We start from the raw sequence: 25,867 nt of genomic DNA on the forward strand, positions 1-25,867 counted from the left end.
TTTTCGAAACAAAAATACCACCGAAACAATTGTTACAAAGCTCAATATTTGAATATGCATAAAAAAATGAACAATACCATGCCACCACAAATGCAAAGAAAATTTGGATAGATAATTGTGCATCGATTTGGTAATTTTCCGACTTCAGCCTAATATTAAGAAAATGGATTTCAACTTAAGCTTTCGATTTTTTCTGAATTAGTTCAAAAAAAAACAATGCCATGCAAATACATAGCAAATTGTTGATAAGATTTATTTGAGGTACATATCTAGTGTCTTATCTATGTACAGTATACAATGTCGAGGTGTTGTTATATCAAAAATATTGCTCTCGAAATTGGCTAGCTATTTGTCATTGGAGTGTTGCAGAATGTTGCTGCATCTGATCTGAGAAGATTGAATATGATGATGATGAATCTGTGTAACGCATCCATTCTTTGAGAAATACCTCGAGTTACCAATTTTTTTTTAGAAATTTCAACAAAGTCGGGTCATGAACTTACAGCTTACAAGAATACCTTTTCCGATTGATATTCGGAGCTTTAAGCCGAAACAAAGCACTGTGCGTTGGCCGAAAACACTCGAGCAATTTTGCTTTGATGGTATTGACAATTATGCTGCGATTTCCGTTGTAATCCGATATTCACTACAGGCAATGGAAAATCCAACATAGTTGTCAACAAGTAGTTCAATTGAGCCGTCGGTCGTAATGGCAAATTCGAGGGAAAATTGATAAACAAAATCGATCATCGACAAAGCATCCAGACCGGCGCACCGGTGATTTCTAACACTTACCCTGCAATCTTTGCGTCTTCGATTTCAGTTCGTTGAAATAGAATCTGATAGCAGCAGATGCTAACTGCGAGATCCGTGAATCACCCGTCCGTCCCTTCAGCCGATCCAGTTCCTGTAGCACAACAAATGGCACCAGGACGTTGTACTTGCCATCTGTTTGATTAGAAAGTTATCACTCGGCTGGACTCGGATTTCGACTGATGTGATTACACTCACCTCTCTGAATGGTGTCTCTAATGCAGGACAGTTCGTCCAGGAACACATTCGTATCCGGTACAATGTATGCGTGCTTCGACTCACTGTAGACTAAATTCTCGACTTCCTCGAATACATCACATGGTTCCCAGTCCATAGGTTCGTCCTCGTCGATGGAGGCACTGTAGGCCAAACTCCGCTTGGATTATGGTTAAGGCATGTTGTGCTGATTCGCTGGGTGTGTTCGCATTTTCTGAATTCAAACTGTGGCGCAGTCGATCCAATCTGTTCTGGCCAGGAGTTCTCGGCGGAAAAAGGGTAGGTATGTCGTCCGATGAATGGGATAAGTTGGTGTCATTTGGTGTGGATGGTTTGTGTGGTGTACGCACTTCCGTTGAGCGATAAAATTTACTCGTAGGCATGTTCGATAATTCATTCGATTGATAAAATATCGATTATTTCCCTGGAATCGATTATCGATATTTTCAGAAAATCAATATCAATCGAATGCTTTATCGATAATCGATAAATATCGACTGAAAATCGATAAATATCGACTGATAATCGGCAAATATAGACTGATAATTCGATTTTCAGTGAATATTTGTTGATTATCAGTCGATATTTATCGATTATCGATAAAACATTCGATTGATATAGTATCGATTATTTGGAAATTTTATCATCGATTGATGATATTTTTCAGTGAACATGCCTATTTACTCGTTCGTGTGGTGACATTTTGAACGTCTTTCAACTTCGATTTATTGGCATCGCCTCCACTGCTGGTCCTTTTTATCACATTTAACCGCTCCGAGTCAGTTCGATTTTTTCTGCCGAAATTCAGAAGACGATACTGATCTGATGTCACATGTTTCAGTTGCTCGGCCACATTCCCTCCGCGGAGTTTAGTTGGCGATGCATCTTTGAATTGTTCGGCCACATTCCCCCACGGAGCTTAGCTGGCGACGTATTTTTGAGTTCTTTGGCCAAGTTCTGGAGACGATCTTGTGCTGGCGTTTTTGCCTGGCTCTTCTTAACTACAAGAAAAAATGGTTTCAACAATTCATCGTGTGACACTCCATAAAAGGTAAAACATTGCTGAAGCGATTATCACTCTGTTTCGAACTGTTGCTGATCTTGAGGTTTTTCCCGTCATTTTTATCATTTCCCTTGGGTGATTCAGCTAGTCCCTTATCTCTCGACTGATGTTTGCGCTGTTTATCACCAGGGGAAAGTGGTACTGTCCATTGTGACTGCTTCGTGACAGTGTTGTAATAATAAGAGCGGTCAGGATGACTTTTCGATGGTTTTTTAATCCAACAATCGGGCAGGTCGTCGTTAGTGACGGTGGTTTTATTGTCCATTGTCACGATATATGCATCGATTATCAATGAAAGTAACTCTCGTACTGTAATGTTAGTAATGTTAGTTGACTACGCGAGTACGAGTTATAAATTTGAAGGCAGAAGAAAGAGTTTTCTTCTCTAGTTAAATATTTGGTAACACAATCATATGTGGTTGACTGCATACATTGTTGTTGCCAGATGTGATCAGCTAATCGAGCTAATTCAGAGAAATGATAAGCACGGCCCCTCATTGAGGGGCCGCGCTTATCATTTCTCTGAGCTAATCTCATATGTAGATTTAGACGAAGCGGGAAATTTTCATTGAACACAAATGTTTGAACAATAAGCAAATTACAGAATGTTCTGGGTCACACTATTTTCAATCATGGCACATGAATCTACCTGAAAAATGACGTCTACGCAAGTCACGTCGTTTTCCAGTGAGATGAGAGATGAGGAAGCATAATACATGAAACAATTGATGCTTCGTCAGATGACAGTTCGGATCTTGTTTTGACAAGGAGTAAAATGGACATTTTCTCCCCCGATCTGTCACATTGGTTTTTGTTTTGAACTATTATGTAATTTGTTCACGTATTGTCCACTAACAAGTTTGGAGTGTGTTTTAATTTTTTACACGTTGTTGACAATGTGTACAACATAGAGAAACTTAAATTCAAATCTCACCCAAGCCTCGTGCTGCCCAAGGCTGTAAAACTTTGGGGTGTTCACGCAGATCGTCAGTTTTTTAATACGCTGTAAAAATTGATGATTTTACTTTAGACTGTTATGACGGAGAAATTTTCTTTTGTTCGAACTTGCGGGAAGTGTCAAATGAAGGAGAAATTCTTTTGTGCAGGTGTTTGACAGTGCAAGTGCAAGCAACGTCTTCGTTTAAATCAAATGTCCCCGTCATAATGGTCTATACACAAATTCACCACATCATCACGACGACGAGAATCATCACAGGAGTCGAAGTTTTGTAGGAAATCCACCATATAGATCAGTCTCAAATAACGGTTTCTACTCTCAAATAGTGTCAAATGAGTTGTCTATTTCACAAAGCTAACCTCAAACAATGACAGCTCCATATAAATTTCGGTAAAATTTTGGTTAGCTTTGCGAAAAAGACAGCTCATTTGACATCTCAAACGACATTGACAATGATCTATTATTGTCAACTGTGTCAATTGTCAATTGTCTATGCGCGACCTCTTCCCAAAGTTTACTTACACTTACATAGCCAATTGTATCATGAAGAAAAAGAAAAACTGTCAATCACACCTCGCACGTATGGAAAACGTTGTGTACACCTCTGGGATAAAATAAGAAATTCCAATTCCATCGATTTGTCGCCCTCTCTAGCAGTAAAGCTTCGCCTTTGAATTATATGCTCAAAATATAATTTCAAAATGTGACGAAAGTCAGGCCACATGGGTCATCACAATTCATATGACCGTCGGTTAACTTGCGAACGAAAAAGAAAGAAGAACAAAAACTGAGGAAAAGAAAAGACGACGTAAAAAACGTAAACATAAAAACATAAAACGTAAAAATTGGAAAATAATAGACAAATTGTAATAAAAGTTTACTGTCACACTATTTTCGTAATTCAAGACGTTTTTTATTTGAATATTTAAAAGTTCCGGCGATGGCTTATTCACAACCGGGCTATTCTGGTAAATAATGTCATTTTTGTTAATTTAATTAAATGTTGTCGTTATGCCCTTGCAGATAAAAAGATTGACATTATATTAGAATGGCTAAATAAATATCCTTGTATGTTGTGAATGTCTTGGCTTGTTTTTGTTATTGTGAAACAAATACCGTCTCTCTCATTCATAGGTAATGAAGGCGATCCCGTTTTATTTGGCGAGGACACGCTCGACAGAACAATTCATTCACAAACATCATCAATTTCGTCAGGCGGATCGGTTAAAAAAGAAAGAAAAACGTTACTTAAAATATTTGAGGTTGTTTCGTCCATTACCATCGATAGCCATCCGAACAATATTAGAGCAATGGACCCAAATGAACTGGTATCCATTGAATTTACTCTTAATACCATCAAGATGAAAATGATGAAACTGATGAGGTAAGACCCATCAGGAAAACGATTCGACAGACTTGATTATGTTGAAATTATTTTCAGTGATTGTGAATCGAATGAGATGCAGGTCATTACGGACAAACCTCAATACGTTCCGATTGAGACAACAGCGAACCGGCGACGCATCCCTGTTTCATTGAAGAAACTAATTAGCCGTCTTTCATCGATGGTCTCAGATCTGAGTATGACGCTAAAAAGCGGCGAACTGTCCGATAGTGATAGAGCTTACTTCGTTAAAGGGTTGAATGAATTGATAAAGAGTATCACCTCAGCCTGGTATGTTATAGAATGTCCGTACCGTTGCCAACCTTCATCCGATAACTTGATATTTTTATTTTCAGTGAAACAATTGCAGCGGAATACAAAACTAGTTCACACTCATCCATTGCCACGTCTCCGACCGTCTTTTGAATAGCAGTTGCTGCAAATAATCATGTCCGGAGCGTTAGCGGAGGACTTGACGCAGTCTAACTTCCAAAAAAAGAACGAAGAATTTTTTTTTGAGACGCGGCAACTATATATAGGCGAGAAATTAAGTTTCTTTCCTGTGGCCTGTATCACCACAAATCCTATTCTATCTTATTCGCGCTTCAAATACGAGCAAAACGAGCTATCACTCGACTATGTAACTTTAAAATTGCCGGAGATACATCGTTTTGAAGTTGGTCATTTTGATAGAAAATGCACCAAATTAACGTTTTCCAAACAATCAATAATAAAGAATAAAGATAAATGGAGAGTACCTGAGCAATCTCCGCTTCGCTGATGACATTGTACCGATAGCAGCGAATATTGGTCAGGCTCAGCTTATGCTACAACAGTTAAGTGAAGAGGCGAGCAAAGTTGGCCTCAAGATGAACTTATCGAAAACAAAAGTCATGACCAACATCGGGGACGATAGAGAAATCAAAATTGGTAACACTGTCATTGAACGAGTCGACAGCTATGTATATCTAGGACATAAACTGAAGTTAGGTCTGGACAACCAAACTGCAGAAATAAGACGTAGGATTGGTCTTGCATGGGCAGCGTTCGGAAAACTCAGACTAATTTTCAAAAGCAAAATGAATAATAGTCTGAAACGCAAAGTTTTCGACACTTGTGTCCTTCCAGCAGAGCCTTTTTTAACATACAAAGTCGGAGGAAAAGTGCACCCCAGTCCCCTATCAGTGCACCACACTTTTGATAAATGCACCCCAGTGCACCCCACTTTTTATAAATCCGTCCAGTGAACTTAATTGCCACATCGTTTCTTAAAACTTTGCGCTGCGATTCAAAATTTTCATTCGCTGTAATCCAAAAGTTTCATTATTCGAATTCACAAAGCGCACCTCGGCGCATACATCGACCAATGATGCGACCCTTCAAATCACGTTAGAAACAACGACTCAAATAAAAATCATCGCGTCCGATTGAATTTGCTATCGATTATCAAATTATGCCCACCAATTACCCATACCCAAGCGCACTATTAGTCCGAAATCTTCGTAGAAAATGTCTGAAATTTTAATGAAAATTGTCCGAAAAATTCAGTGGGAGGTCTGACCTACCTTCACAGCTGTTAACGACAGTGCCGGCTTAGCCTATGTGCTAAGCCAAGGGCGCTGGGAATAAGAAATGGGGTGCTGGAAATGGTAGCTGTAATACGAAGCCCAGGGCGCTGAAGAGGTGCCGGAAACAGAAAACAAAAAATGTAAATTTTATGATAAACGTCGGCTTTTTTGTGAGGGCCCTTTCGAGAAAAAAATTGGGCCCTTCGGAAAGTTGTGCACCCCAGTGAAAAATCCTTATAAAAGGCACTGCCTTCCAGTGCTCACTTATGGAGCGGAAACGTTAACTTTAACAAAAGCATCCGAAGATAAATTGAGAGTGACACAAAGAGCCATGGAACGGAGTATGCTCGGAATAACACTCAGAGAAAGAATGACGAATCAATGGATTCGACAACAAACCAGGGTCGTTGATGTCATGGAAAGAATAGCATCTCTGAAATGGAGCTGGGCGGGACATATTGCAAGAAGGACAGACGAACGTTGGACCAAAAAGATCATGAACTGGCGACCATATAAAAGACGAGCTATAGGTAGACCACCAGAGAGATGGACAAACGGAATTAAGAATATTGCAGGTACAAACTGGCAGCAAATGGCAATGGATCGTACGAAATGGAAAGAAGTTGGAGAGGCCTACATCCAGCAGTGGATAGAAACAGGCTGAAAAAGAAGAAGAAGAAGAAACAATCAAAATCTTTCTATCTGTCTATCTATCGACGGTCGATCTCGGAAACTAGTCAGCCAATCTCCATGAAATTTTGCAGGAACCTCAGGGTGGGCATAAAAATGAAAATGTGATACGCCATTACCCCAGGAAAAACCAGAATTTTGTTTTATTGGCCTCGAAGTGGTTTCTGAGTGTGGTTTTCGAGGGTCGGGAACGCGTTTTCGGCTGTAGCTTAGCTGTATTGAAACCTACAGAGGCGTGCGACCCATCAAATGAAAGGTATTCGTAACACGATTCGAACAAAAAAATAATTAAAAAAATCGGGACAGATTCGTTTGAGCTAGAGTGATTAGAGTGACCAAATTTTGAGCTACTCGAGCGTAGGATGAAAGGACTAATATTTTTTTGGGTTATGAGAGATAGAGAATTACTTTCTTCGTCAAAGTCTCAGAGTTTTACGAGTAGAACAGAGGGACATATGTGAAAAATGTCGAAAGTTGGAAATGGGTGGGTCAATTGGGGTTTTGGAGATATTTCTTGAATGGTGGCAGATAGAGAATTACTTTCGTCAAATTTTCAATTTTCGTCAAATTTTCAAATTTCGTAAAATTTTCGAATTTCGTCAAATTTTGTCAAATTTTTACGAAATTCGTCAAATTTTCGAATTTCGTAAAATTTTGTCAAATTTTCGAATTTCGTCAATTTTCGTCAAATTTTCGAATTTCGTCAAATTTTCGAAATTCGACAAATTTTCGAATTTCGTCAAATTTCGTCAAATTTTCGAATTTAGTCAAATTTCGTCAAATTTTCGAATTTCGTCAAATTTTCAAATTTCGTCAAATTTTCGAATTTCGTCAAATTTTCAAATTTCGTCAAATTTTCAAATTTCGTCAAATTTCGTCAAATTTTCGAATTTCGTCAAATTTTCGAATTTCGTCAAATTTTCACCCAACACCCAACAAGCTGGCTTAGGTTTTCTCATCATCTGCCAAATAATTTTTACAACAAAAATTTAGACTGGTAACAACTAAAATTTTACCAAAAAAATCTGCGAATCTTCTCGAAGAGATTTTTGTTGGGATTATTATTTAAAAACAGCTTTTTGTATATTGCGGTTGTTTTTGTAGCAACTTTATGTTGGTTTATAAATCTTGGCAATCTATAAAGTGTATAAATGTAGCGATATCCAATTTTTTAGTAAATCTTGACACCCTGCGACTTCAACGAACTGTGTGGCTTAACTCAAGGATGATCCCTATTGAAAATAGTCAGTATCCGACTTGTCCTCCGAGAACTATTTAAAAAAAAATTCTTTTCGCATATAACGGAGGGTTCACACCAAGATAAGTTCTGTAATTACCGACCGATTTTAATTACCTTTTTTTTAGACTTTGTGTCTTTGTGACTTTTATAAATCTTCTATTTTTAGTGAACCATAACATGACCCACCAGAGAATTTATCCATTGGTCTAAGTTCACAGAAAATTAGGGATGGGTAGGTCTATGTGTGTTGAGTCCAAAATATGTTGTACTCACGCTGAACTGTCTGATTGCTTTAGTGATAGCAATGTTTTCAATGGCTTTAAAAGTCACATAGAATTTAGGGACATAATTTTGGCCGAGACATTCTTCAAATTATTTTTATTAACATGAAGGTGTGCCATAAGAATCGGGTTCGGATTGACCTGTTTCAATTCGAGTTGACCCAAAATCGACCTGACCTGAGCCCGAAATTTTCTATTTTAGGTTCAACCCGAACCGGACCTGAACGTGAGTTGGTTCAACCCGAATCTGAACCGAATCTAAACTTTTACCTTTACTTTCCAATCTGACACGAAAATGACTTGAAGCTCATGTTCAGTTTCGCTTCGGGTCGATACAGGTCGAGTTGAACCCGAAATTGTAGATTTCATGTTCGTGTCAAGTTCGGGTTGAACCTGAAATCTTAGTTCAGCTTTGGATCGAAATCAGGCTCGTGTTCCGGTCAGACCGAACCCGACTTGTACCGTGCATTAAATAATGGCTCATTCTTGTGGTAAAGTAAATAATGGCTCAGTAAAGTAAATTGGGGAGTGATGAAATGATGAAATCGAAACAAAATGAAAGAGAAACATCCAACAGCCACTTGTGGAAGAACTATACTAAAAAGCCCTGAAGAAATAACAAAATATATTGTTGTGATGATGGTCCCAGGACGGTCACTGTCAAAATAGTCTGAACACCAAATTGAAGAATTCATTTGATTTTACTTATTTCTTATCTTTTCTTCGGCTTTATGTATAACAATCGAAATATTCCCATAAAAAAATAGAAATTTATTTGTTATCTTAATCCAGTTGAATTGTGACCTCTTAACTGACTAGATTTTCCGTTTAAATATAAATAGAAATCTTCTCAATAATGATATTCAGTCTCAACAAGTGTTTTATCGTTAATGTAAACATGTAAATGTATCCTCTGTCTCACAGCATTGGCTTCAATTGTTTATCGCTTTGTATTCCTTGGATGTCATTGTTGCAACTCCACTGGCAATGGCTTTATTGCATAAATTGATATCGTTGTTAATCAAAATCGTTTCGCGCGATTGACGCAACAGTTGTAGGCAACAGTTGAGGATTTTATCGTCGGCATTTATCACATCGATGAGATGTGAACAATCTTCGGTGGCTATTTGACCTAAACGAAACGGAATTTCATCAATTTACCGGTGATTTGAGGTGAACTATTCTCTGGTGTCGGTGCTATAAAAGTGTGGCGTAACAACTAAATCGATTTCGTAGTTTCAGTCGAACTGTCTAAGGATTTTCGTTTTGTTTTTCAACGACGAAGCAACAAACTCTTTGTATTGCACTCACTCACTTAGTACAAATTGGGCATGGAATTGCTTACTTACTTTTACTTTACCGGCGCTACAGCCACTTGTGGGCCTTTGCCTGGTCGAGAATCCGGTTCCAGCGTGCCCGGTCATTCGCTGCACTTTGCCAACCTCTTATTCCCAGCGCCCGAAGATCTGATTCGACGCCATCTATCCATCGCATTTTAGGGCGTCCTACTCCTCTTCGCCCTTCTGGATCATTTCGGAATAACATTGAGGGGGCTCTGTTCCTGTCCATGCGTGCTACATGTCCTGCCCACATCAACCGTTGGACTTTCACCACTGCCACAATATCCGGCTCGCCAAAATCACGTTTCAATTCAAAGTTGTATCGTCGCCGCCACCTTTCGCCTTCACGCATCGCTCCGAAAATAGTACGAAGGACCTTACGCTCGAACGTTAGGAGCAACTGTTCATCACTTCTCTTCACCGTCCAAGATTCGCATCCATAGATCAGAACTGGACGAATGAGCGTTTTGTAAACTTGGCACTTCGTTTTCTTCGATATCAACTTTTAGCGTAAATGTTTGATTAGACCGTAATAGCATCTGCTTGCCGCCATGATTCGTCTTTGGATTTCAGGTGTATTATCGCCATCCGAACGAATCAGCGCTCCAAGGTAGATGAATTCTTCGACTACCTCGAGGTTGTACTCTCCAATGCTTATCACGTCCCCTTGTTGATTGGTAACCGTATTGGGTTCGGCCTTCATGTACTTGGTTTTCGATTCGTTGATCATCAAACCCATTCTCTCCGCTTGGATTTTCAGATTTGTGAAAGTGTCTACCGCTGCTGCATGTGTACGACTGGCAAGATCCAAGTCATCTGCAAAGCCCAGAACTTGAACTGATCCATTCACCAGTGTTTTGTTGGTTTGGCATGGAATTGCACTCCGATCAAAATGTTGAATGAAAAATTAAGCATAAATGCAGCGCACGTTAAGGTGTCGCTCGAGTTCATTGGCATAAACGCAAAACCAAAATGTTTCGTCGCGATGACTTGCACCGATAGTTCAACAAATAGTTCAATTGATTCGTCGTAATGGCAAATTCGAGGGCAAATTGAAAAACAAAATCGATCACCGACATAGCATCCAGACCGGCGCACCGGTGATTTCTAACACTTACCCTGCAATCTTTGCGTCTTCGATTTCAGTTCGTTGAAAATGAATCTGATAGCAGCAGATGCTAACTGCGAGATCCGTGAATCACCCGTCCGTCCCTTCAGGCGATCCAGTTCCTGCAGCACAACAAATGGCACCAGAACGTTGTACTTGCCATATGTTTGATTAGAAAATTATCTCTCTGTTCAAGGATTCACATTTCGAGTGATGTGATTACACTCACCTCTCTGAATGGATTCTCTAATGCAGGGCAATTCAACCAAAAACACATTCGTATCTGGTACTGTGTACGCGTGCTTCGACTCACTGTAGACTAAATTCTCGACTTCCTCGAATACATCACATGGTTCCCAGACCATAGGTTCGTCCTCGTCGATGGTGGTATTATGATTGCAAGTATTGGGCGATGCGACCGATGATAGGCCAAACTCCGATTGGATTATGGTTAAGGCATGTTGTGCTGATTCGCTTGGTGTGTTCGCATTTTCTGAATTCAAAGTGTTACGCAGTAGATCCAATCTGTTCTGGGCAGGAGTTCTAGGCGGAAAAAGGCTGGGTATTTCGTCCGATGAATGGGATACATTGGTGTCATTCGTGGATGGTTTGTGTGGTGTACGCACTTCCGCTGAGCGATTAAAATTATTCGTTCGTGTGGTGACATTTTGAACGTCTTTTCTTACTTCGATTTATTGGCATCGGTTGCACTGCTGGTCCTTTTTATCACATTTAACCGCTCTGAGTCAGTTCCATTTTTTCTGCCGAAATTCAGAAGGCGATACTGGTCTGGTGTTGCATGTTTGAGTTGTTCGGCCACTTTCCCTCCATGGAGCTTCGCTTGCGATGCATTTTTGAGTTCTTTGGCTAAATTCTGGAGACGATCTTGGGCTGGCGTTTTTGCCTGGCTCTTCTTAACTACACGAAAAAAATGTTTCAACAATTCATCGTGTGGCACTCAATAAAACTCTGTTTCTGTTGTAATGACGAGAATTGGGACAAAAGTTAAAACACGTCTGGTTACGTTTAGTGTTAGAACAAGTAGAGTTTTATTCAATGACAGACACATCTTCAATACAAACGGTTGAACCGTTGATCTAAACTTATGCGACCATATGATCAGTTGATACGAATTACATTTTTCCAACAGTTTCGAACTCTCGCTGATCTTGAGGTTTTTCGCGTCATTTTTATCATTTCCCTTGGGTGATTCAGCTAATCCCTTATCTCTCGACGAATGTTTCCGCTGTTTATCACCAGGGGATAGTGGTACTGTCCATTGTGACTGCTTTGTAACAGTGTTGTAATAGTGAGAGCGGTCAGGATGACTTTTCGATGGTTTTTTAATCCAACAATCGGGCAGGTCGTCGTTAGTGACGGTGGTTTTACTGTTCATCGTCACGATATATGCATCGATTATAAGTGAAAGTAACTGCAAGTTAGTTGACTACGAGAGTACGAGTTGTAACATTCGATATATAAGTCTTTTACTTGCTACTCGGAAGCAACAAGAACGCTTAAATGAGAGACAAAGAAAACTGAATCCGTAAAAAACACAACAAAACACAAGAAACACAATCACTAACAAGGTGAAACCAGAATACCAAGACCAAAATTAGCAAAATTTGAAGAGACGTAATGCATTTATCAAAGAGATAAGCTGTTTCGGCCTCAGGTTGCAGTAATGGCCCTAGGTCAGCGTGGTCTGACCATCATCAGTTGCTTGTTGCTGCTCCTTTTAGCAAGACAGCGGGCATATGATCGTTTGTGAACTGGTAAAACGTCATACCTGAATTTCTTTGACTTATTAGTCACAACAAGTACAATTAGTGGGAATGAAAACCGTGTGATCAAAAGGGCTTGACAAGAAAGCAACCGGTCATAGTTCTAACAAAATTCACTTCTCTCATCCGCAACAGCTCAGCCATAAGAAAACACAAATTCAACACGTACCTTCATCTTCATCCTGTCAGGTGTAAATCCTTCACCAAAGGCCAGATACCGAGCAACTCTCCAACTACTTGAATTCAAGAATTCGTGGAATCAGCTCTGCAGGTTACGTCTGCTCAACACTGGTCAGAAATTATACGAAACGTCCGAATTACTTGACGTAGAAGTAATTATCCTAACAAATTCATTGATGAACGAATGCACAGCGCACAACAACATCATCAATTGGATGTACTGATTTAGATCCAATCAGACTACTCGAGCTCAACGATGACAAACAAATTCAAAGAGTCTCACGGTCCGCGAAAATTAAACCCAAGAGAGACTTTAATCAAGAAAGACGATATTACGCCCATCCGTACCACCCTCCGACGATGAACTTCTCGTCAAAAGCAATAAAAAAGATGAAATTCCGCCATATTAAACTAGCTCCGAGGATCATCAAGAGCAATGCGAATCAGATTATAACGAATCTAAAAGATAAGAGAGGAAGCAGTGGGAAGATTAATACGATTTTCACCGTGAGTTGCAACGATTGTGAGTTTAATACTCGGATCAGCGCTGTTGACTTAGACGTCGAGAGAACGATTTCACATCATATGCAGAACAGTGATTCCGACATGCACGGACACTTCTCTCACAGTGGACATTCTTTTGAAGTAAAAAATGAGGTTCAATTAAGAGTGATATCGCCAAAACTTGAACCAATTTCAAAACAACGGCTCAGCGATCCGGGCAAGCTATAGCTCGTTTGAATCGTCTTTCAATTCTGAGAAATAGGGATCTTTTACTTTTTCTGTTAGTTTCCCATTTTCGGAGTGAACTCGTGAAAGTAATAGCATGTCAATGGGTCGTGAAAGCAGTTTTTCGGTGATAGCTCGAGATAGAAATCTTTCTAAAATGTGAAATGTTGTAGGAATATAGGCCTCTGACAGACCTTCAAAACGAGTATAATCATCGGTAAGGATAGCCACCCGTTCTGGACTTATGACTCAAAAAATGGTGAATGTTTGGACAGTGCTGCTGGCTTGCAACAGAACTTTTCCGCTGAACTGACTGAAGGGTGTTGTAGCTGGACTTACCCTCTTTCGTTCCACGTATAATACACCCCAGAAAAATTGTGTTGCAAGCCACAAAATTAGTCGAAGTAAAATGTCGCTCCAGTAGACCCATATTTTTCAGTGTTTTCAACTTGTTTTTGGTCTTCAAACAGACTGGAGCGATGGGAATGAAATAAACTAAATCAAAATTACATGTTCAGCTCGAAATTGTCCTGAACCGAGTGATCATTGGCCTTGAAAATGTTGCTTTCCTCCTACTTCGTAGTAGGTGGAAAACCTCATTTCTTTGACTTCACAAAATGAACAGAAACTCAATTGTTTGCACCGAATATGGGCTTATTGTAAAGCAGAGATGCGCATTTTACAAAAAAAGTTGTTTTAAGAATACATAGCTTAAGACCTTAACTAAAAGCAGTTAAAATCTCCACAGAAAAAATATTTATTAAATTATTAAAATCTTATTAAATTGTTTGCGTGGTTTGTTGTTTACGTAACAACATTTCTAATTCCGTACAATTTAATTTATCCCAAGCGTCAACTCTAGCCATATCATTCATTTTAGAAATTGTATTTCAAAGACTGCGTCACACTTTTCTCGAAGAGATTTTTGTTGGGATATCAGTCGTTTTAGAAGTGTAGTCAACACTGCTTTTTATAACAGTTTACAGTTTTAATTCAAAAATTTTACGAAATTCGAAAATTTGACGAAATTTGCCAAAATTTGACGAAATTTGACGAAATTCGAAAATTTGACGAAATTCGAAAATTTGACGAAATTTGACGAAATTTGACGAAATTTGACGAAATTTGACGAAATTTGACGAAATTTGACGAAATTTGACGAAATTCTAAAATTTGACGAAATTCGAAAATTTGACGAAATTTGTCGAAATTCGAAAATTTGACGAAATTTAACGAAATTCGTAAATTTGACGAAATTTGACGAAATTTGACGAAATTCGAAAATTTGACGAAATTTGAAAATTTGAAAATTTGACAAAATTCGAAAATTTGACGAAATTCGAAAATTTGACTAAATTTGACGAAATTCGAAAATTTGACTAAATTTGCCGAAATTTGACGAAATTTGCCGAAATTTGACGAAATTCGAAAATTTGACGAAATTCGAAAATTTGACGAAATTTGACGAAATTCGAAAATTTGACGAAATTTGACGAAATTTGAAAATTTGACGAAAATCGAAAATTTGACGAAATTCCAAAATCTGACGAAATTCAGAAAATTTGACGAAAATCGAAAATTTGACGGAAGTAATTCTCTATCTGCCACCATTCAAGAAATATCTCCAAAACCCCAATTGACCCACCCATTTCCAACTTTCGACATTTTTCACATATGCCCCTCTGTTCTACTCGTAAAACTCTGAGACTTTGCCGAAGAACGTAACTCTCTATCTGTCACCATTCAAGAAATACCTCTAAAAACATAATTGACTCACCCATTTCCAACTTTCGACATTTTTCACATATGCTACTCTGTTCTACTCGTAAAACTCTGAGACTTTGCCGAAGAAAGTAATTCTCTATCTCTCATAACCCAAAAAAATATTAGTCCTTTCATCCTACGCTCGAGTAGCTCAAAATTTGGTCACTCTAATCACTCTAGCTCAAACGAATCTGCCCCGATTTTTAAAACTATTTTTTTGTTCGAATCGTGTTACGAATACCTTTCATTTGATGGGTCGCACGCCTCTGTAGGTTTCAATACAGCTAAGCTACATCCGAAAACACGGTCCCGACCCTCGAAAACCACACTCAGAAACCACTTCGAGGCCAATTAAACAAAATTCTGGTTTTTCCTGGGGTAATGGCGTATCACATTTTCATTTTTATGCCCACCCTGAGGTTCCTGCAAAATTTCATGGAGATTGGCTGACTAGTTTCCGAGATCGACCGTCGATAGATAGACAGATAGACAGAAACATACAGAGTAAGTTGAAAGATTTTGATTGTTTGGAAAACGTTAATTTGGTGCATTTTCTATCAAAATGACCAACTTCAAAACGATGTATCTCCGGCAATTTTAAAGTTACATTGTCGAGTGATAGCTCGTTTTGCTCGTATTTGTAGCGCGAATAAGATAGAATAGGATTTGTGGTGATACAGACCAAAGGAAAGAAACTTAAATTCTCGCCTATATATAGTTGCCGCGTCTCAAAAAAAATTCTTCGTTCCTTTTTTGGAAGATAGACTGCGTCAAGTCCTCCGCTAACGCTCCGGACATGATTTGTCAAGTGTAGTGTTCAAAATCGTGAAGGTCAAAGGTAAGGAGACAACATATACATAAAAAAGCCTCAGCCAGCCACAAGACATCCTAAATAATTGAATGCATTTGTTTCCTTGTTTACAGATAAAATGGTCGGCGACAATTTATTGTTAGTTGACATATTCTTTCAGACAAGGTCTATAAACAAAAACTCAGACACTTAGCGTAACCCTTGCAGTCATTTTGCAGGTGCAGCACATCTATTAGACTTTGAAATTTTGTTTTTTGCTTGTAAAATGATTTTTTTTTATTTTTTAAGCAATTTTCAATTTTTTTCGGGCTTCGGGTTCTGGCGGGTTTCTAGTCCTTTCGGGCCGAAAATATTCGGGCTTTGAAAGTATACCTTCGGGCCGGGCCCGGGCCTGGCGGGATTCCAAAATAGGCAGGCCCGCACACCTCTACTGTTCTGACGATAGAGAAAAATAGTGAAAAAAAATTCAATGAAAAATCCAGCAAGACAGGTTATAGTTAACTGGTCTTCGGACTTCTTCCTCTGATCATAACAGTCTACATACACACTGAAGGTAATGCAAATGCGGGTCGCAAACTTTATAAAGCCCAAACGGCAAATAACGGGAAATTTCTCTTACGTAAGACAAATACTGTCATCTGATTGGCTGAAAATCTATCCTACAAGGTAAATGACATTGTTTGATTGGATTGTTTATTCTCTTTTGCTCTCTGCACTTGCCTTATGGTGTGTATGTTAAATCAGAGCGAAAACTAGTTGATTTTAACTGGTCTCGGGGTGAACCATTCATGAATCAAAACAAAAATTGAAAAAATCTGTCATTTCGACATGTGACCCCGGGACCAGTTATACAAAATTCGCTCTCACTTGACACTCTATAATCTTGTAATTATTTTAGCGATAGACTGTAAGAGAGAGAGAGAGAAGGAAATATAATGGATGGGAATTGAGCTATTTTCGTGTATTTATAAAAAAGGAAGGGTTTGTCAATAACGAGGGTTATAAGGGGAATAAAATGTCAATTTTCTTCTATCTTATTTGACAGGGGAGAAAACGGACATTTTCTACCGCGAACTGTCACTGAAATTTTTTCATGTATTGCTATTTGACAAGTGGATAGTCATCAGTTTCCAGAGGGCTTTAATTTTTGTCTTTTACACGTACAATGTGTGCAACATAGAGAAACTTAATTTCAAAACCCTCCAAAATCCCGTGCTTCATAAGGCTGTAAACTTTGGTGTGGTCACGCAGATCGCCACTTTTTGGATACGCGGTAACAATTGATGATTTTACTTATAGACTGTTATGACAGGTAAATCTTGTATACCGGCTCAAGGCCGTGATACTATTTATTGATGATTTTGTAAGCGGACTTAAACTTTTCAAAGTAAAAGCCTCGTAATCAACTTCACTTTTCTTATCTCGTTATCAACGAAAATGATTAGTAAGTGACTCGTTGTTGTACTAGAGAATTGGTAGCATGTAAAATACTTTTCATCCATGGGGCGCGAAAAATCGTATTTTCTCCACTCAATGCGGTGAGAAGTTAGTGTTTTGTTGTTTTGTCGGCATAATACGTCCTCGACATAATACGTCCTCGACATAATACGTCCTCGACATAATACGTCCTCGACATAATACGTCCTCGACATAATACGTCCTCGACATAATACGTCCTAGACATAATACGTCCTCGGCATAATACGTCCTCGGCATAATAAGTTCTCGACATAATACGTCCTTGACGAATTCGTTTAACTACAATTCAGGTGAAAAGAGAGATGGGTGAAAATTTAAATTTTCTCTCCTAAACTGGTGCAACAAAGTGAAGTGACTAAACGGTGACTAAACGGAGTATAGTGCGTTTCGTGCTTTATTTCACTGGGCACGAATGACAAAAGGTTGTGTTCACCTCTGGGGAATCTCGAGTGAAATTGCGGCCACAAACATTGCTCTTGTTGAAATTTCCTATTTGCTAACCCTCTGTAGACAAAATACTGTTGCTGACTCCTTGCTGTTCACATCCCTCAGGATTCAGGATGAGATTAAATTTCTAGGTACACGAATTGAGCACACCCGCCCTGAACAAAAATAAAGTTTTACCGAAATGCACCCAAAAATTGATCGCTGTTCTGAATATAGGGACCCTAGGGGAGTTCAAAACGATGGTCCGTTAAGCTGGACCAGATGCTTCCCCAGCCCATACAATTTTTTCCTTAGTTGTATGGGTGTGTCGAAACTAATATTCCTAATTCGAAATTGTAATTTCGAAAAAATGTTATTGACTTTTGAAATTTTTTACCCTCTGTTTTTCGACAAATGTCATACGCTTCAATATTTAACACAGAAGTTTTCGTCTCGTTCGGACCATCGAATGTCCCACCAAGAGCTTGTCCCGAAATGTACTATACTTGTGCACCAGAGAAGCACCGAAAACGATAAGCATTGTGGATACTTCAAAAATATTTTTAGTAAAACTTTTCAAAATGTTCCGTTTTTCCTTCTTTCTTCTGCAGTGTACTGTTAAAATTTCTTTAGGTGCTGTACTCCAAATGACCTCCGCTATCAACATTTTTGTAGGATTTGAGCAACAGTTTTTCACGCTCTATCCATTCCCGAAAGTTTTTGTTCTCTGTCATTGTTACTCGGCGGTCTGAAAAATTGCTATGAACGGAGCCCTGAATTTTAATTATGGACGAATAAAACTTTCTTGACGCGATAGAGCGTCAAAAACATTGAAATAAATCCGTCTCCGACAGTTGAAAAATATTGATAGCGGAAATCGCCCTTAATGAAAACTTTACTCAAGAAATAAAGTGGACGTCCGAATTTCATTATACCCCCCTCCCCCCTGGTCACATCGTGTCCGTTTTTGGCTAACACCCCCGCCTCCCCTAAGCGCGGACGTCCTTTATGGACGGCCCCTATGAACTGTACCCGATTTATCCGAACTATCTGTAAGATGTTATTTGTTCGACATGTACCATGTTCAAACCGGGACCTATTTTTAGGAATTTTAGTTCCATAAAATTATCAAAAAAAAGAGCTAAAAATTCCTCAATTTTCAACGGAATCAGAAATTCAGGAAATTTTAAGAATTAAATTCTGAAAAAGAAGCTCTTAGTAAGAATACAATGAATTGCTTTCTTCATCGATTAGAAGAAAGTTTTTGAAAATCGGTTCAAAAATCAGCCATCAAAATACATGCAAAAACTCTGTCGGGAATAAATCCTAGAAGATCAATTTTTTTCATCTCTGAACCAGCTCTCATAAATTCTTTAATGAAGTAAACAAAAATTTCGAAAACCAGTTCAGGAAACATGCAATTTTTTTTAGAAATAAGTCCAAGATCATTCGGACGATTTTACACATCTACGATATTTGCAACGATTATAAGTCTGAAAGAGAACTTACTAAAACCGCGTTTTGAATTAGTTGCGAAAATTTTGGCGAATAATCCTTAAAAAAAAAAAAAATCTCGCCTATTTCAACTACTTCAGGCGAGCATGTTAAATTACAATGTGGCTTTCAATTCGTGAAATTATTTCGTCAATTAGCAAAATGTTAAAGCGAATGAAGTAAAAGACTGCATAAATAACGGAAATATTTCGATAAAACGTAACACTTGTGCTTGTTTACCGTATGTTTCCGACTCGCTGTTGGTTAAAAAAAGAGCTCTCGATCGCCTCCTCCTACTGCAAATTTGTCCACCTACTTTTGATTTACTGGATGTTTTGATTGACCAAAAATAATTTACTCGTATCCAATTCAATTAACCTGAAATTGAATTGGATACGAGTGCTTACAAATCAGCGATTCAATCATATGAATACGACGATGATTGCACCGAAAATCCGATGAAAGATTGTGAGTATCTCACAGTTTAAAGTAATATTTTGATGTAATGCACAGCACTGCTTCTAGCATGAACATAGAAAATATTTGGAGGCTGATGAAATCACAGTAGCCACTGTGTTTCTGTTGATGACTTGTTTCGTTGTGTGAGTTAAAACATACAATACACACAATCCGAAGCGGTAGCTTGTATCACTAAAGCCTCCAAATTTGACACTTGTCAGTGTTCATGCTAGTAGCAGAGCTGTGTGTAATGCCAAAAAGTTGAAGTATTGGTCTTGGCCTTCTTCGATATAGATAGCTAAGAATTGAACTGACTAGATTTTTATCGTCTTCAGATGAAGATGATGAAATGAAATTCAAGTATGCCGAAACATTGGATCTGTGCATGGAACAACTGTTTTCATTTATCGATAGAGAATATAGCCGTGATACGAACAGAAAAAGGAAATTGAAAGATCTTCTGCTGGACATATTCGAAAATTTGATACTACCAACGTACAACAGTCATCACATTCAATTTTCCATATTCTACTATAGCAGTTTCAAGGTGAGTCAGGGATCTGATTTGTTATCTTAGAGATCGTTTCTCTGGCCAGACTGTTATAGGGCATGTTATAACATGTCCCACTGCTAGCAACTCTTGCAACGAAATTGCGGTCTCTCTCGTGTGATATTTATTCACACAATCAATGCAACGTTTAATGGAATGTTAACTCTTTTCCATTTATCCTTCATCCAGCCTGCCATCCTGCAATCATTTATCGACACGTGCTGGTCAAAATTGAACAATTTCAACGAAGCGCCGCTAATTCGTCGAACAGCAGTGTGCTACATAGCCAGTTTCATGTGTCACGCCAAATTTGTAACGAACAAGGATATCGAATCGAATCTACAGTCGTTATGCGAATGGGCGATAACGTACATGGAGAATGCGTACACAATGCTGAACAATATCAATGCCATGAAAGCTCACATTGTTTACTATTCGGTGTGCCACGCCATATTCCACATAATTGCAATCCGAATCGATGCGGTTTCGGATCGAAGGGCTAAAGGTACGTGACAGCTGACAGCGGACTCGGTTTAAGACTTGAATTTCAATTTTGTCTATCTCAATTGTACAGATTTGGGGCACCAGAATCGTCAAATCTCCGTTCAATCCGTTACGCGTCTGTCACAACGACACTGCGACAATATTCGCGAGCGTCACGAAATCGCATCAACTGGTTTACTGTCAAACCATACTGGAGCGAAATGCGCGTCATCGACTTCTTCTTCTTCTTCAGCCTGTTTCTATCCACTGCTGGATGTAGGCCTCTCCAACTTCTTTCCATTTCGTACGATCCATTGCCATTTGCTGCCAGTTTGTACCTGCAATATTCTTAATTCCGTTTGTCCATCTCTCTGGTGGTCTACCTATAGCTCGTCTTTTATATGATCTTTTTGGTCCAACGTTCGTCTGTCCTTCTTGCAATATGTCCCGCCCAGCTCCATTTCAGAGATGCTATTCTTTCCATGACATCAACGACCCTGGTTTGTTGTCGAATCCATTGATTCGTCATTCTGTCTCTGAGTGTTATTCCAAGCATACTCCGTTCCATGGCTCTTTGTGTCACTCTCAATTTATCTTCGGATGCTTTCTTTAAAGTTAACGTTTCCGCTCCATAAGTGAGCACTGGAAGGACACAAGTGTCGAAAACTTTGCGTTTCAGACTATTATTCATTTTGCTTTTGAAAATTAGTCTGAGTTTTCCGAACGCTGCCCATGCAAGACCAATCCTGCGTCTTATTTCTGCAGTCTGGTTGTCCAGACCTAACTTCAGTTTATGTCCTAGACATACATAGCTGTCGACTCGTTCAATGACAGTGTCACCAATTTTGATTTCTCTATCGTCCCCGATGTTGGTCATGACTTTTGTTTTCGATAAGTTCATCTTGAGGCCAACTTTGCTTGCCTCTTCACTTAACTGTTGTAGCATAAGCTGAGCCTGACCTAGATTCGCTGCTATCGGTATATCGGTCATCGACTGGCCACCGTCTATTCGAATGAAATAGCCATGCCGACCAGACCCTAGACATAATCAATCCGTTCGACGCGTATCTGCTGAAGAAATCGGGTAAGCGAATATCGGCCATTTATTGGCAACAATTGGTGCCGTCTGATGAGGACAATGACATTGATGATGCGCTGAATGTGATGGACCGGAAACGGGTTCGGCTAGAGTCGTTAAGTGATGAGTATTTTATTAATCCGAAGAAAGTGATGGTTGAGATATCCAGGAGCCTGGAAAAGGATGTGCATTTTTAAGAGGGAGAGAGAGAGAGGAGTAGTTACAATGAAAATAAAAAAAAAATTAAATTTTTTCATTTTATTTCTGTTACGAGATTCCGATGTGATATTCCGATGGTGTCCGGTTGTGCAACAAAATGCATTGTCGTTCGTGGGTCGTAAGATTCGTTTTGAAATTGAACTTTTTGTGACACTGTGAACACTCGAACGAAGCGCCGTCCGTATGCAGTAGGGTGGGTCGTATTTTCATTTTGTTTTTATTTTAAAAGGCCTGGCCCCAGGCTGTACTCAGAATTGACCAAGGAATCCGAAACAGCAAAAAAAAAATTTTAAATTCATTTTTCCCTTGCCTCTAGGCTGATTTTTGATTTTTGGGGTAGTAGCATGAAATTGCACACAATGTTGACAGATATCTCGGGCAGTTGGAAACAGAAGACATTAACTTTTTCATTCTAACAAAAAATTGCCAACTTTTGGCTTCAAAAACAAAGCTCCTATGAGTTTTTTCAACTTGTAATCATAAAACTTCTCTGCAATGGATTCTCTAAGATTACCTGTTCAGACATACCTCACACGATGCATTATGTCGTCATTTGCCGATTTTGTTTGCAAATACAGTTGAAATTTTTGGTTGAAAAGTCTTAGTTGGGAACACTGACAGAGTTACCCTGCACGAGTGAAGGCGAAGAACAACAACGTTCTTATGGTATTTCATAGCTGGACTCCTCAGCTATTCACTACAGTTAGCAGCAATGTCTTCTGTTCCCAACTGCCCGAGATATCTGTCAACATTGTGAGCAATTTCATGCTACTACCCCAAAAATCAGCCTAGAGGCAAGGGAAAAATGAATTTAAAATTATTTTTTTTTGCTGTTTCGGATTCCTTGGTCAATTCTGAGTACAGCCTGGGGCCAGGCCTTTTAAAATAAAAACAAAATGAAAATACGACCCACCCTAGTATGCAGACTGAAACGGTAAAACAAAGGCTCATTAGAGCTACAAAGGTAAGCAACAACTTTGAATATTCTTTGATATGGAAGTTCGTGCCATGACCTTATGAATGGACGAAACATTTTTGGCTAAAAATCCCCGGCTTCCCATTTTTCAATCGCAAAAATTTGTGCTCCACGGAACTTTGAGTCCCTCAAAATGCCACGACATGAAATTATTGCCAAATTGTTACGTTACCCGATACGAAAAGCATTTTTCTCTTTGACTTTGATATCAAGCGCTAGAAGGGCTAGAGCAAGGTTGGCGGATTTGATGTGCCTGACAAGCTAAATTATTCGAATTTTCAACTTGTCAGGCCTACGATTTCTTTCCATTCCATTCTTCACTTGGCTCCAATACCTTCATTTTGATCCCAATTTGGATTTTCTACGATGTGTGGTTGCCGAGGTATACAATAGGACTAGTCTCGTTATAGAAGGGCTGGATAACAAAAGGCGAAGAACAAATGTTTTTCGGATCGCTTCATGCAGCAATTTGGCACAGGTTTTATGAGACTCAAAGTGCCGTAGGACACTGGTCTACAATTACCGCCGCATAATCTTGAACACTATCCGGCTAATGAATTCTAATTCTACAGTTAATCTAGCGACCGTAAGATAGGCCGTAAAATTGCAAATTGCGTCCGTCCATAGAAAAATCGAGAAAAAAATTAAAGACAAAAATTAGGAATAACAAAAAGCTCTGCTAAAATGACTAGCTGCTCTGGAACCGCTGGACATTAAAGTTCATTAGATGCAAGACCCTGACCGACACGAACATCTCTTCAACCTATTTTCTCGTCCAAACTTCACTTTCTTTATCTTAACGTTACGATTGGCTTTCACTTGCGACCGTGGCATCTGGACGAGCAATAGAATTTTTCCCGCACTCTACGATCCGAATGTTACAAGTGGTCGGATGTGGACTGAGTTATGACGGGGAAATTATCATGATTGATTCGAAAAACCACTGCGCGATCTAGCGGACTAGAAACTAGGCAAACAATAAATCCACTTACCCAAAGCACTAGACAGTGCGTTGACTTACCCCATATGAGCTTGCAGGGTCGCTTTCTGAGTATAAGATTTCTGGCAAATTTTGCACGTAAATTCCTTACGACCGTAATGCACAATCATGTGTCGCTTCAGTAGACTTGGCTTGTAAAAACTTTGTGGCAATCAGGACAACGAAGGTTATCTTTAAAGAAAAAAAAAACGAAACTAAGAAATTGGTTGTGCCGTGCAATAATATTCTCCAAAGGCAGGTCTTACCTTTGTAACTAGCTGCATGGGCACTGTAATTGTCCTTGTCGTTGAATTGTTCCGGGCAAAAGGAGCACTGGTAAATTGTCTGTGGGAGTGATTGGAACATTTGTCAGATATTGGTAATGGGGGAGTTGCCTCGTAATGTGAACTTACATGTGTTAGAGATTCTGTATTAACCATGTGGTTGTCAGTGTCGGTGTCCTGAAAATAGACAAAAATTGAATTCTGCGCAAATGTTCCATCTGTGTAACCTCATACCGATCGTTCCACTCTAAATACCGTTGAATCTGGCATTTCCTCAACGTATCCACTCATATTCGGATCGACAAACTCTTCGTAAACATTCGGGTCACCAAACTCTTGCATCACATTTATCAGCGGCAACAGTTTCGCTTTCTCTTTTTTCGTTTTAATCTCCGATGGATTCACGCATAACTTTCGTCCTTCCCTCAGATGGATTTGCTGATTGATTTTCAGGTGGCCGCGCGTTCTAAATGTCGTCGTACAGTACTCGCATTTGAATGGACGCGAATTGGAATGGATTAGCGAATGGGTGATGACCGCATGTTTCGACGAGAATGCCTTCCAACACACCGTACAGGAATGCATCTCTTTCATGTCGGAGTGTTTGTTCTTGTTGTGATTCTGTAGAGTGCTTTTGAGGCTGAACGACTTCGGGCAGTTGGAACAGCTGAAAGGCTGGAAAAAGGACAGGCTGGTTAGTCAGATTTCGCACGGATAATCGACGAATCAGTGCCAGTACCTTTTCTAAAGTATGGGTCCGAATGTGACGCCGAAGGTCTATTGGTTTTTGGAAAATTTTCAAGCAAGTCTCGCACTTGTTGGTTGACTTTGTAGACTTTCTAGTCCTCTGTGCATTTGCCAACTCTTTGTTCGCCAATTGAATTTCTTTCGACGATTCCGTTGATACATCGTCATTTGCAGGTCTTGCAGACTCAAGTACAGGCACTTGTGACTCAATACAATCAGTATTCGCCATTATTTCCGGTCGGTTCAACTCATTGTCATTCAGTCGGTGTTGAAAATGCCTGGACTAACATTGAACAAAAGTGACTTCATTTCGGCAATGTTCCATGCAATGTAAAGGGGCCATGCATAAAGTACGTACGCGGTGTACGGCAAATTTTTGACCCCCTCCCCCCCGTTTCGTACGCGTTTTTCCATACAAAAAGGTCCAATTTTAGACCCCCCCCTCCCCCCTTAGTGAGTACGTACTTTATGGATGACCCCAAAGTGAATCATCTGTATTTTGTGTTACCCGATTCATTGACCGTTTTATTTGTATAAACTGGACATTCTATCGATCATTCGATTACATTTTGTTTGAGAGACCGGACGCATCAGCGTATTTTAAGTGTAAATTATTTTTCATATCATTACGGTCGTCTCATTTCATTTAGTATATTAACGTAAGACCATTGTGTGGTGCTATTTTGATTTATTGATTCTAATTTTCTGTTGCACCACACACGAGACTTTTATTGTCACGATTTCATTGGAATACTAAGAGTAAG

General features: G+C 39.2%; 4 protein-coding genes and 1 long non-coding RNA gene across 6 annotated transcripts; 2 read left to right on the forward strand and 3 right to left on the reverse strand.

Moving 5' to 3' along the window:
- Window positions 1-261: 261 nt before the first annotated feature.
- Window positions 262-11,718, reverse strand: LOC119069413. The gene is made up of 6 exons (XM_037173462.1): window positions 11,348-11,718; window positions 10,997-11,292; window positions 1,012-1,117; window positions 796-948; window positions 504-646; window positions 262-435 (listed from the first exon to the last, which is right to left on the reverse strand). Exons 1-5 carry the CDS (start codon window positions 11,361-11,363, stop codon window positions 543-545), a joined length of 675 nt encoding a protein of 224 aa, XP_037029357.1. The 5' UTR covers window positions 11,364-11,718; the 3' UTR covers window positions 262-435; window positions 504-542.
- On the reverse strand, window positions 1,228-2,358 carry LOC119069415. Its single transcript, XR_005086325.1, has 3 exons — window positions 2,108-2,358; window positions 1,714-2,030; window positions 1,228-1,401 (listed from the first exon to the last, which is right to left on the reverse strand). It is a non-coding gene; the product is annotated as an uncharacterized LOC119069415 (long non-coding RNA).
- Window positions 3,826-7,854, forward strand: LOC119069414. 2 transcript variants are annotated; one of them, XM_037173463.1, is made up of 6 exons: window positions 3,826-4,018; window positions 4,074-4,118; window positions 4,185-4,434; window positions 4,492-4,725; window positions 4,791-4,879; window positions 7,750-7,854. In XM_037173463.1, the coding sequence occupies exons 1-5, from the start codon at window positions 3,991-3,993 to the stop codon at window positions 4,858-4,860; spliced, it is 627 nt and encodes a 208-aa protein (XP_037029358.1). In that variant the 5' UTR covers window positions 3,826-3,990; the 3' UTR covers window positions 4,861-4,879; window positions 7,750-7,854. The 2 variants fall into 2 exon arrangements, with proteins under 2 accessions (XP_037029358.1, XP_037029359.1); XM_037173464.1 differs by lacking the exon at window positions 4,074-4,118 and having other exon boundaries at window positions 3,828-4,018.
- Window positions 11,719-19,735: 8,017 nt separating the features above from the next.
- Window positions 19,736-22,095, forward strand: LOC119069408 (RNA polymerase I-specific transcription initiation factor RRN3-like). The gene is made up of 5 exons (XM_037173457.1): window positions 19,736-19,796; window positions 20,123-20,334; window positions 20,527-20,842; window positions 20,912-21,020; window positions 21,843-22,095. Exons 1-5 carry the CDS (start codon window positions 19,787-19,789, stop codon window positions 22,093-22,095), a joined length of 900 nt encoding a protein of 299 aa, XP_037029352.1. The 5' UTR covers window positions 19,736-19,786.
- Window positions 22,096-24,120: 2,025 nt separating this feature from the next.
- On the reverse strand, window positions 24,121-25,367 carry LOC119069412 (zinc finger protein 484-like). Its single transcript, XM_037173461.1, has 5 exons — window positions 25,096-25,367; window positions 24,591-25,031; window positions 24,486-24,533; window positions 24,339-24,417; window positions 24,121-24,264 (listed from the first exon to the last, which is right to left on the reverse strand). Exons 1-5 carry the CDS (start codon window positions 25,330-25,332, stop codon window positions 24,212-24,214), a joined length of 858 nt encoding a protein of 285 aa, XP_037029356.1. The 5' UTR covers window positions 25,333-25,367; the 3' UTR covers window positions 24,121-24,211.
- Between the last annotated feature and the right edge of the window lie 500 nt (window positions 25,368-25,867).

This window comes from Bradysia coprophila, assembly GCF_014529535.1.
Source record: "Bradysia coprophila strain Holo2 chromosome X unlocalized genomic scaffold, BU_Bcop_v1 contig_34, whole genome shotgun sequence".
In the NCBI taxonomy this organism is placed as follows: Eukaryota; Metazoa; Arthropoda; class Insecta; order Diptera; family Sciaridae; genus Bradysia; species Bradysia coprophila.

Excerpts from the sequence above, each read along its gene's own strand:
- LOC119069408 (XM_037173457.1), top strand. Across the intron at positions 20,335-20,526 it reads TCTACTATAGCAGTTTCAAG|CCTGCCATCCTGCAATCATT; the intron begins GTGAGTCAGGGA and ends TCCTTCATCCAG. Across the intron at positions 21,021-21,842 it reads ATCGCATCAACTGGTTTACT|CCATGCCGACCAGACCCTAG; the intron begins GTCAAACCATAC and ends CGAATGAAATAG.
- LOC119069413 (XM_037173462.1), bottom strand. Across the intron at positions 1,118-10,996 it reads AACCATGTGATGTATTCGAG|GAAGTCGAGAATTTAGTCTA; the intron begins GAAGTCGAGAAT and ends GATGTATTCGAG. Across the intron at positions 949-1,011 it reads TAGAGACACCATTCAGAGAG|ATGGCAAGTACAACGTCCTG; the intron begins GTGAGTGTAATC and ends CTAATCAAACAG.
- LOC119069414 (XM_037173463.1), top strand. The coding sequence starts at position 3,991 with ATGGCTTATTCACAACCGGGCTATTCTG. Across the intron at positions 4,119-4,184 it reads ATGGCTAAATAAATATCCTT|GTAATGAAGGCGATCCCGTT; the intron begins GTATGTTGTGAA and ends TCTCATTCATAG. Across the intron at positions 4,726-4,790 it reads AAGAGTATCACCTCAGCCTG|TGAAACAATTGCAGCGGAAT; the intron begins GTATGTTATAGA and ends TTTTATTTTCAG.
- LOC119069412 (XM_037173461.1), bottom strand. The coding sequence starts at position 25,332 with ATGGCGAATACTGATTGTATTGAGTCACAAGTGCCTGTACTTGAGTCT. Across the intron at positions 25,032-25,095 it reads GGACCCATACTTTAGAAAAG|CCTTTCAGCTGTTCCAACTG; the intron begins GTACTGGCACTG and ends TCCTTTTTCCAG. Across the intron at positions 24,534-24,590 it reads TATTTAGAGTGGAACGATCG|GACACCGACACTGACAACCA; the intron begins GTATGAGGTTAC and ends GTCTATTTTCAG.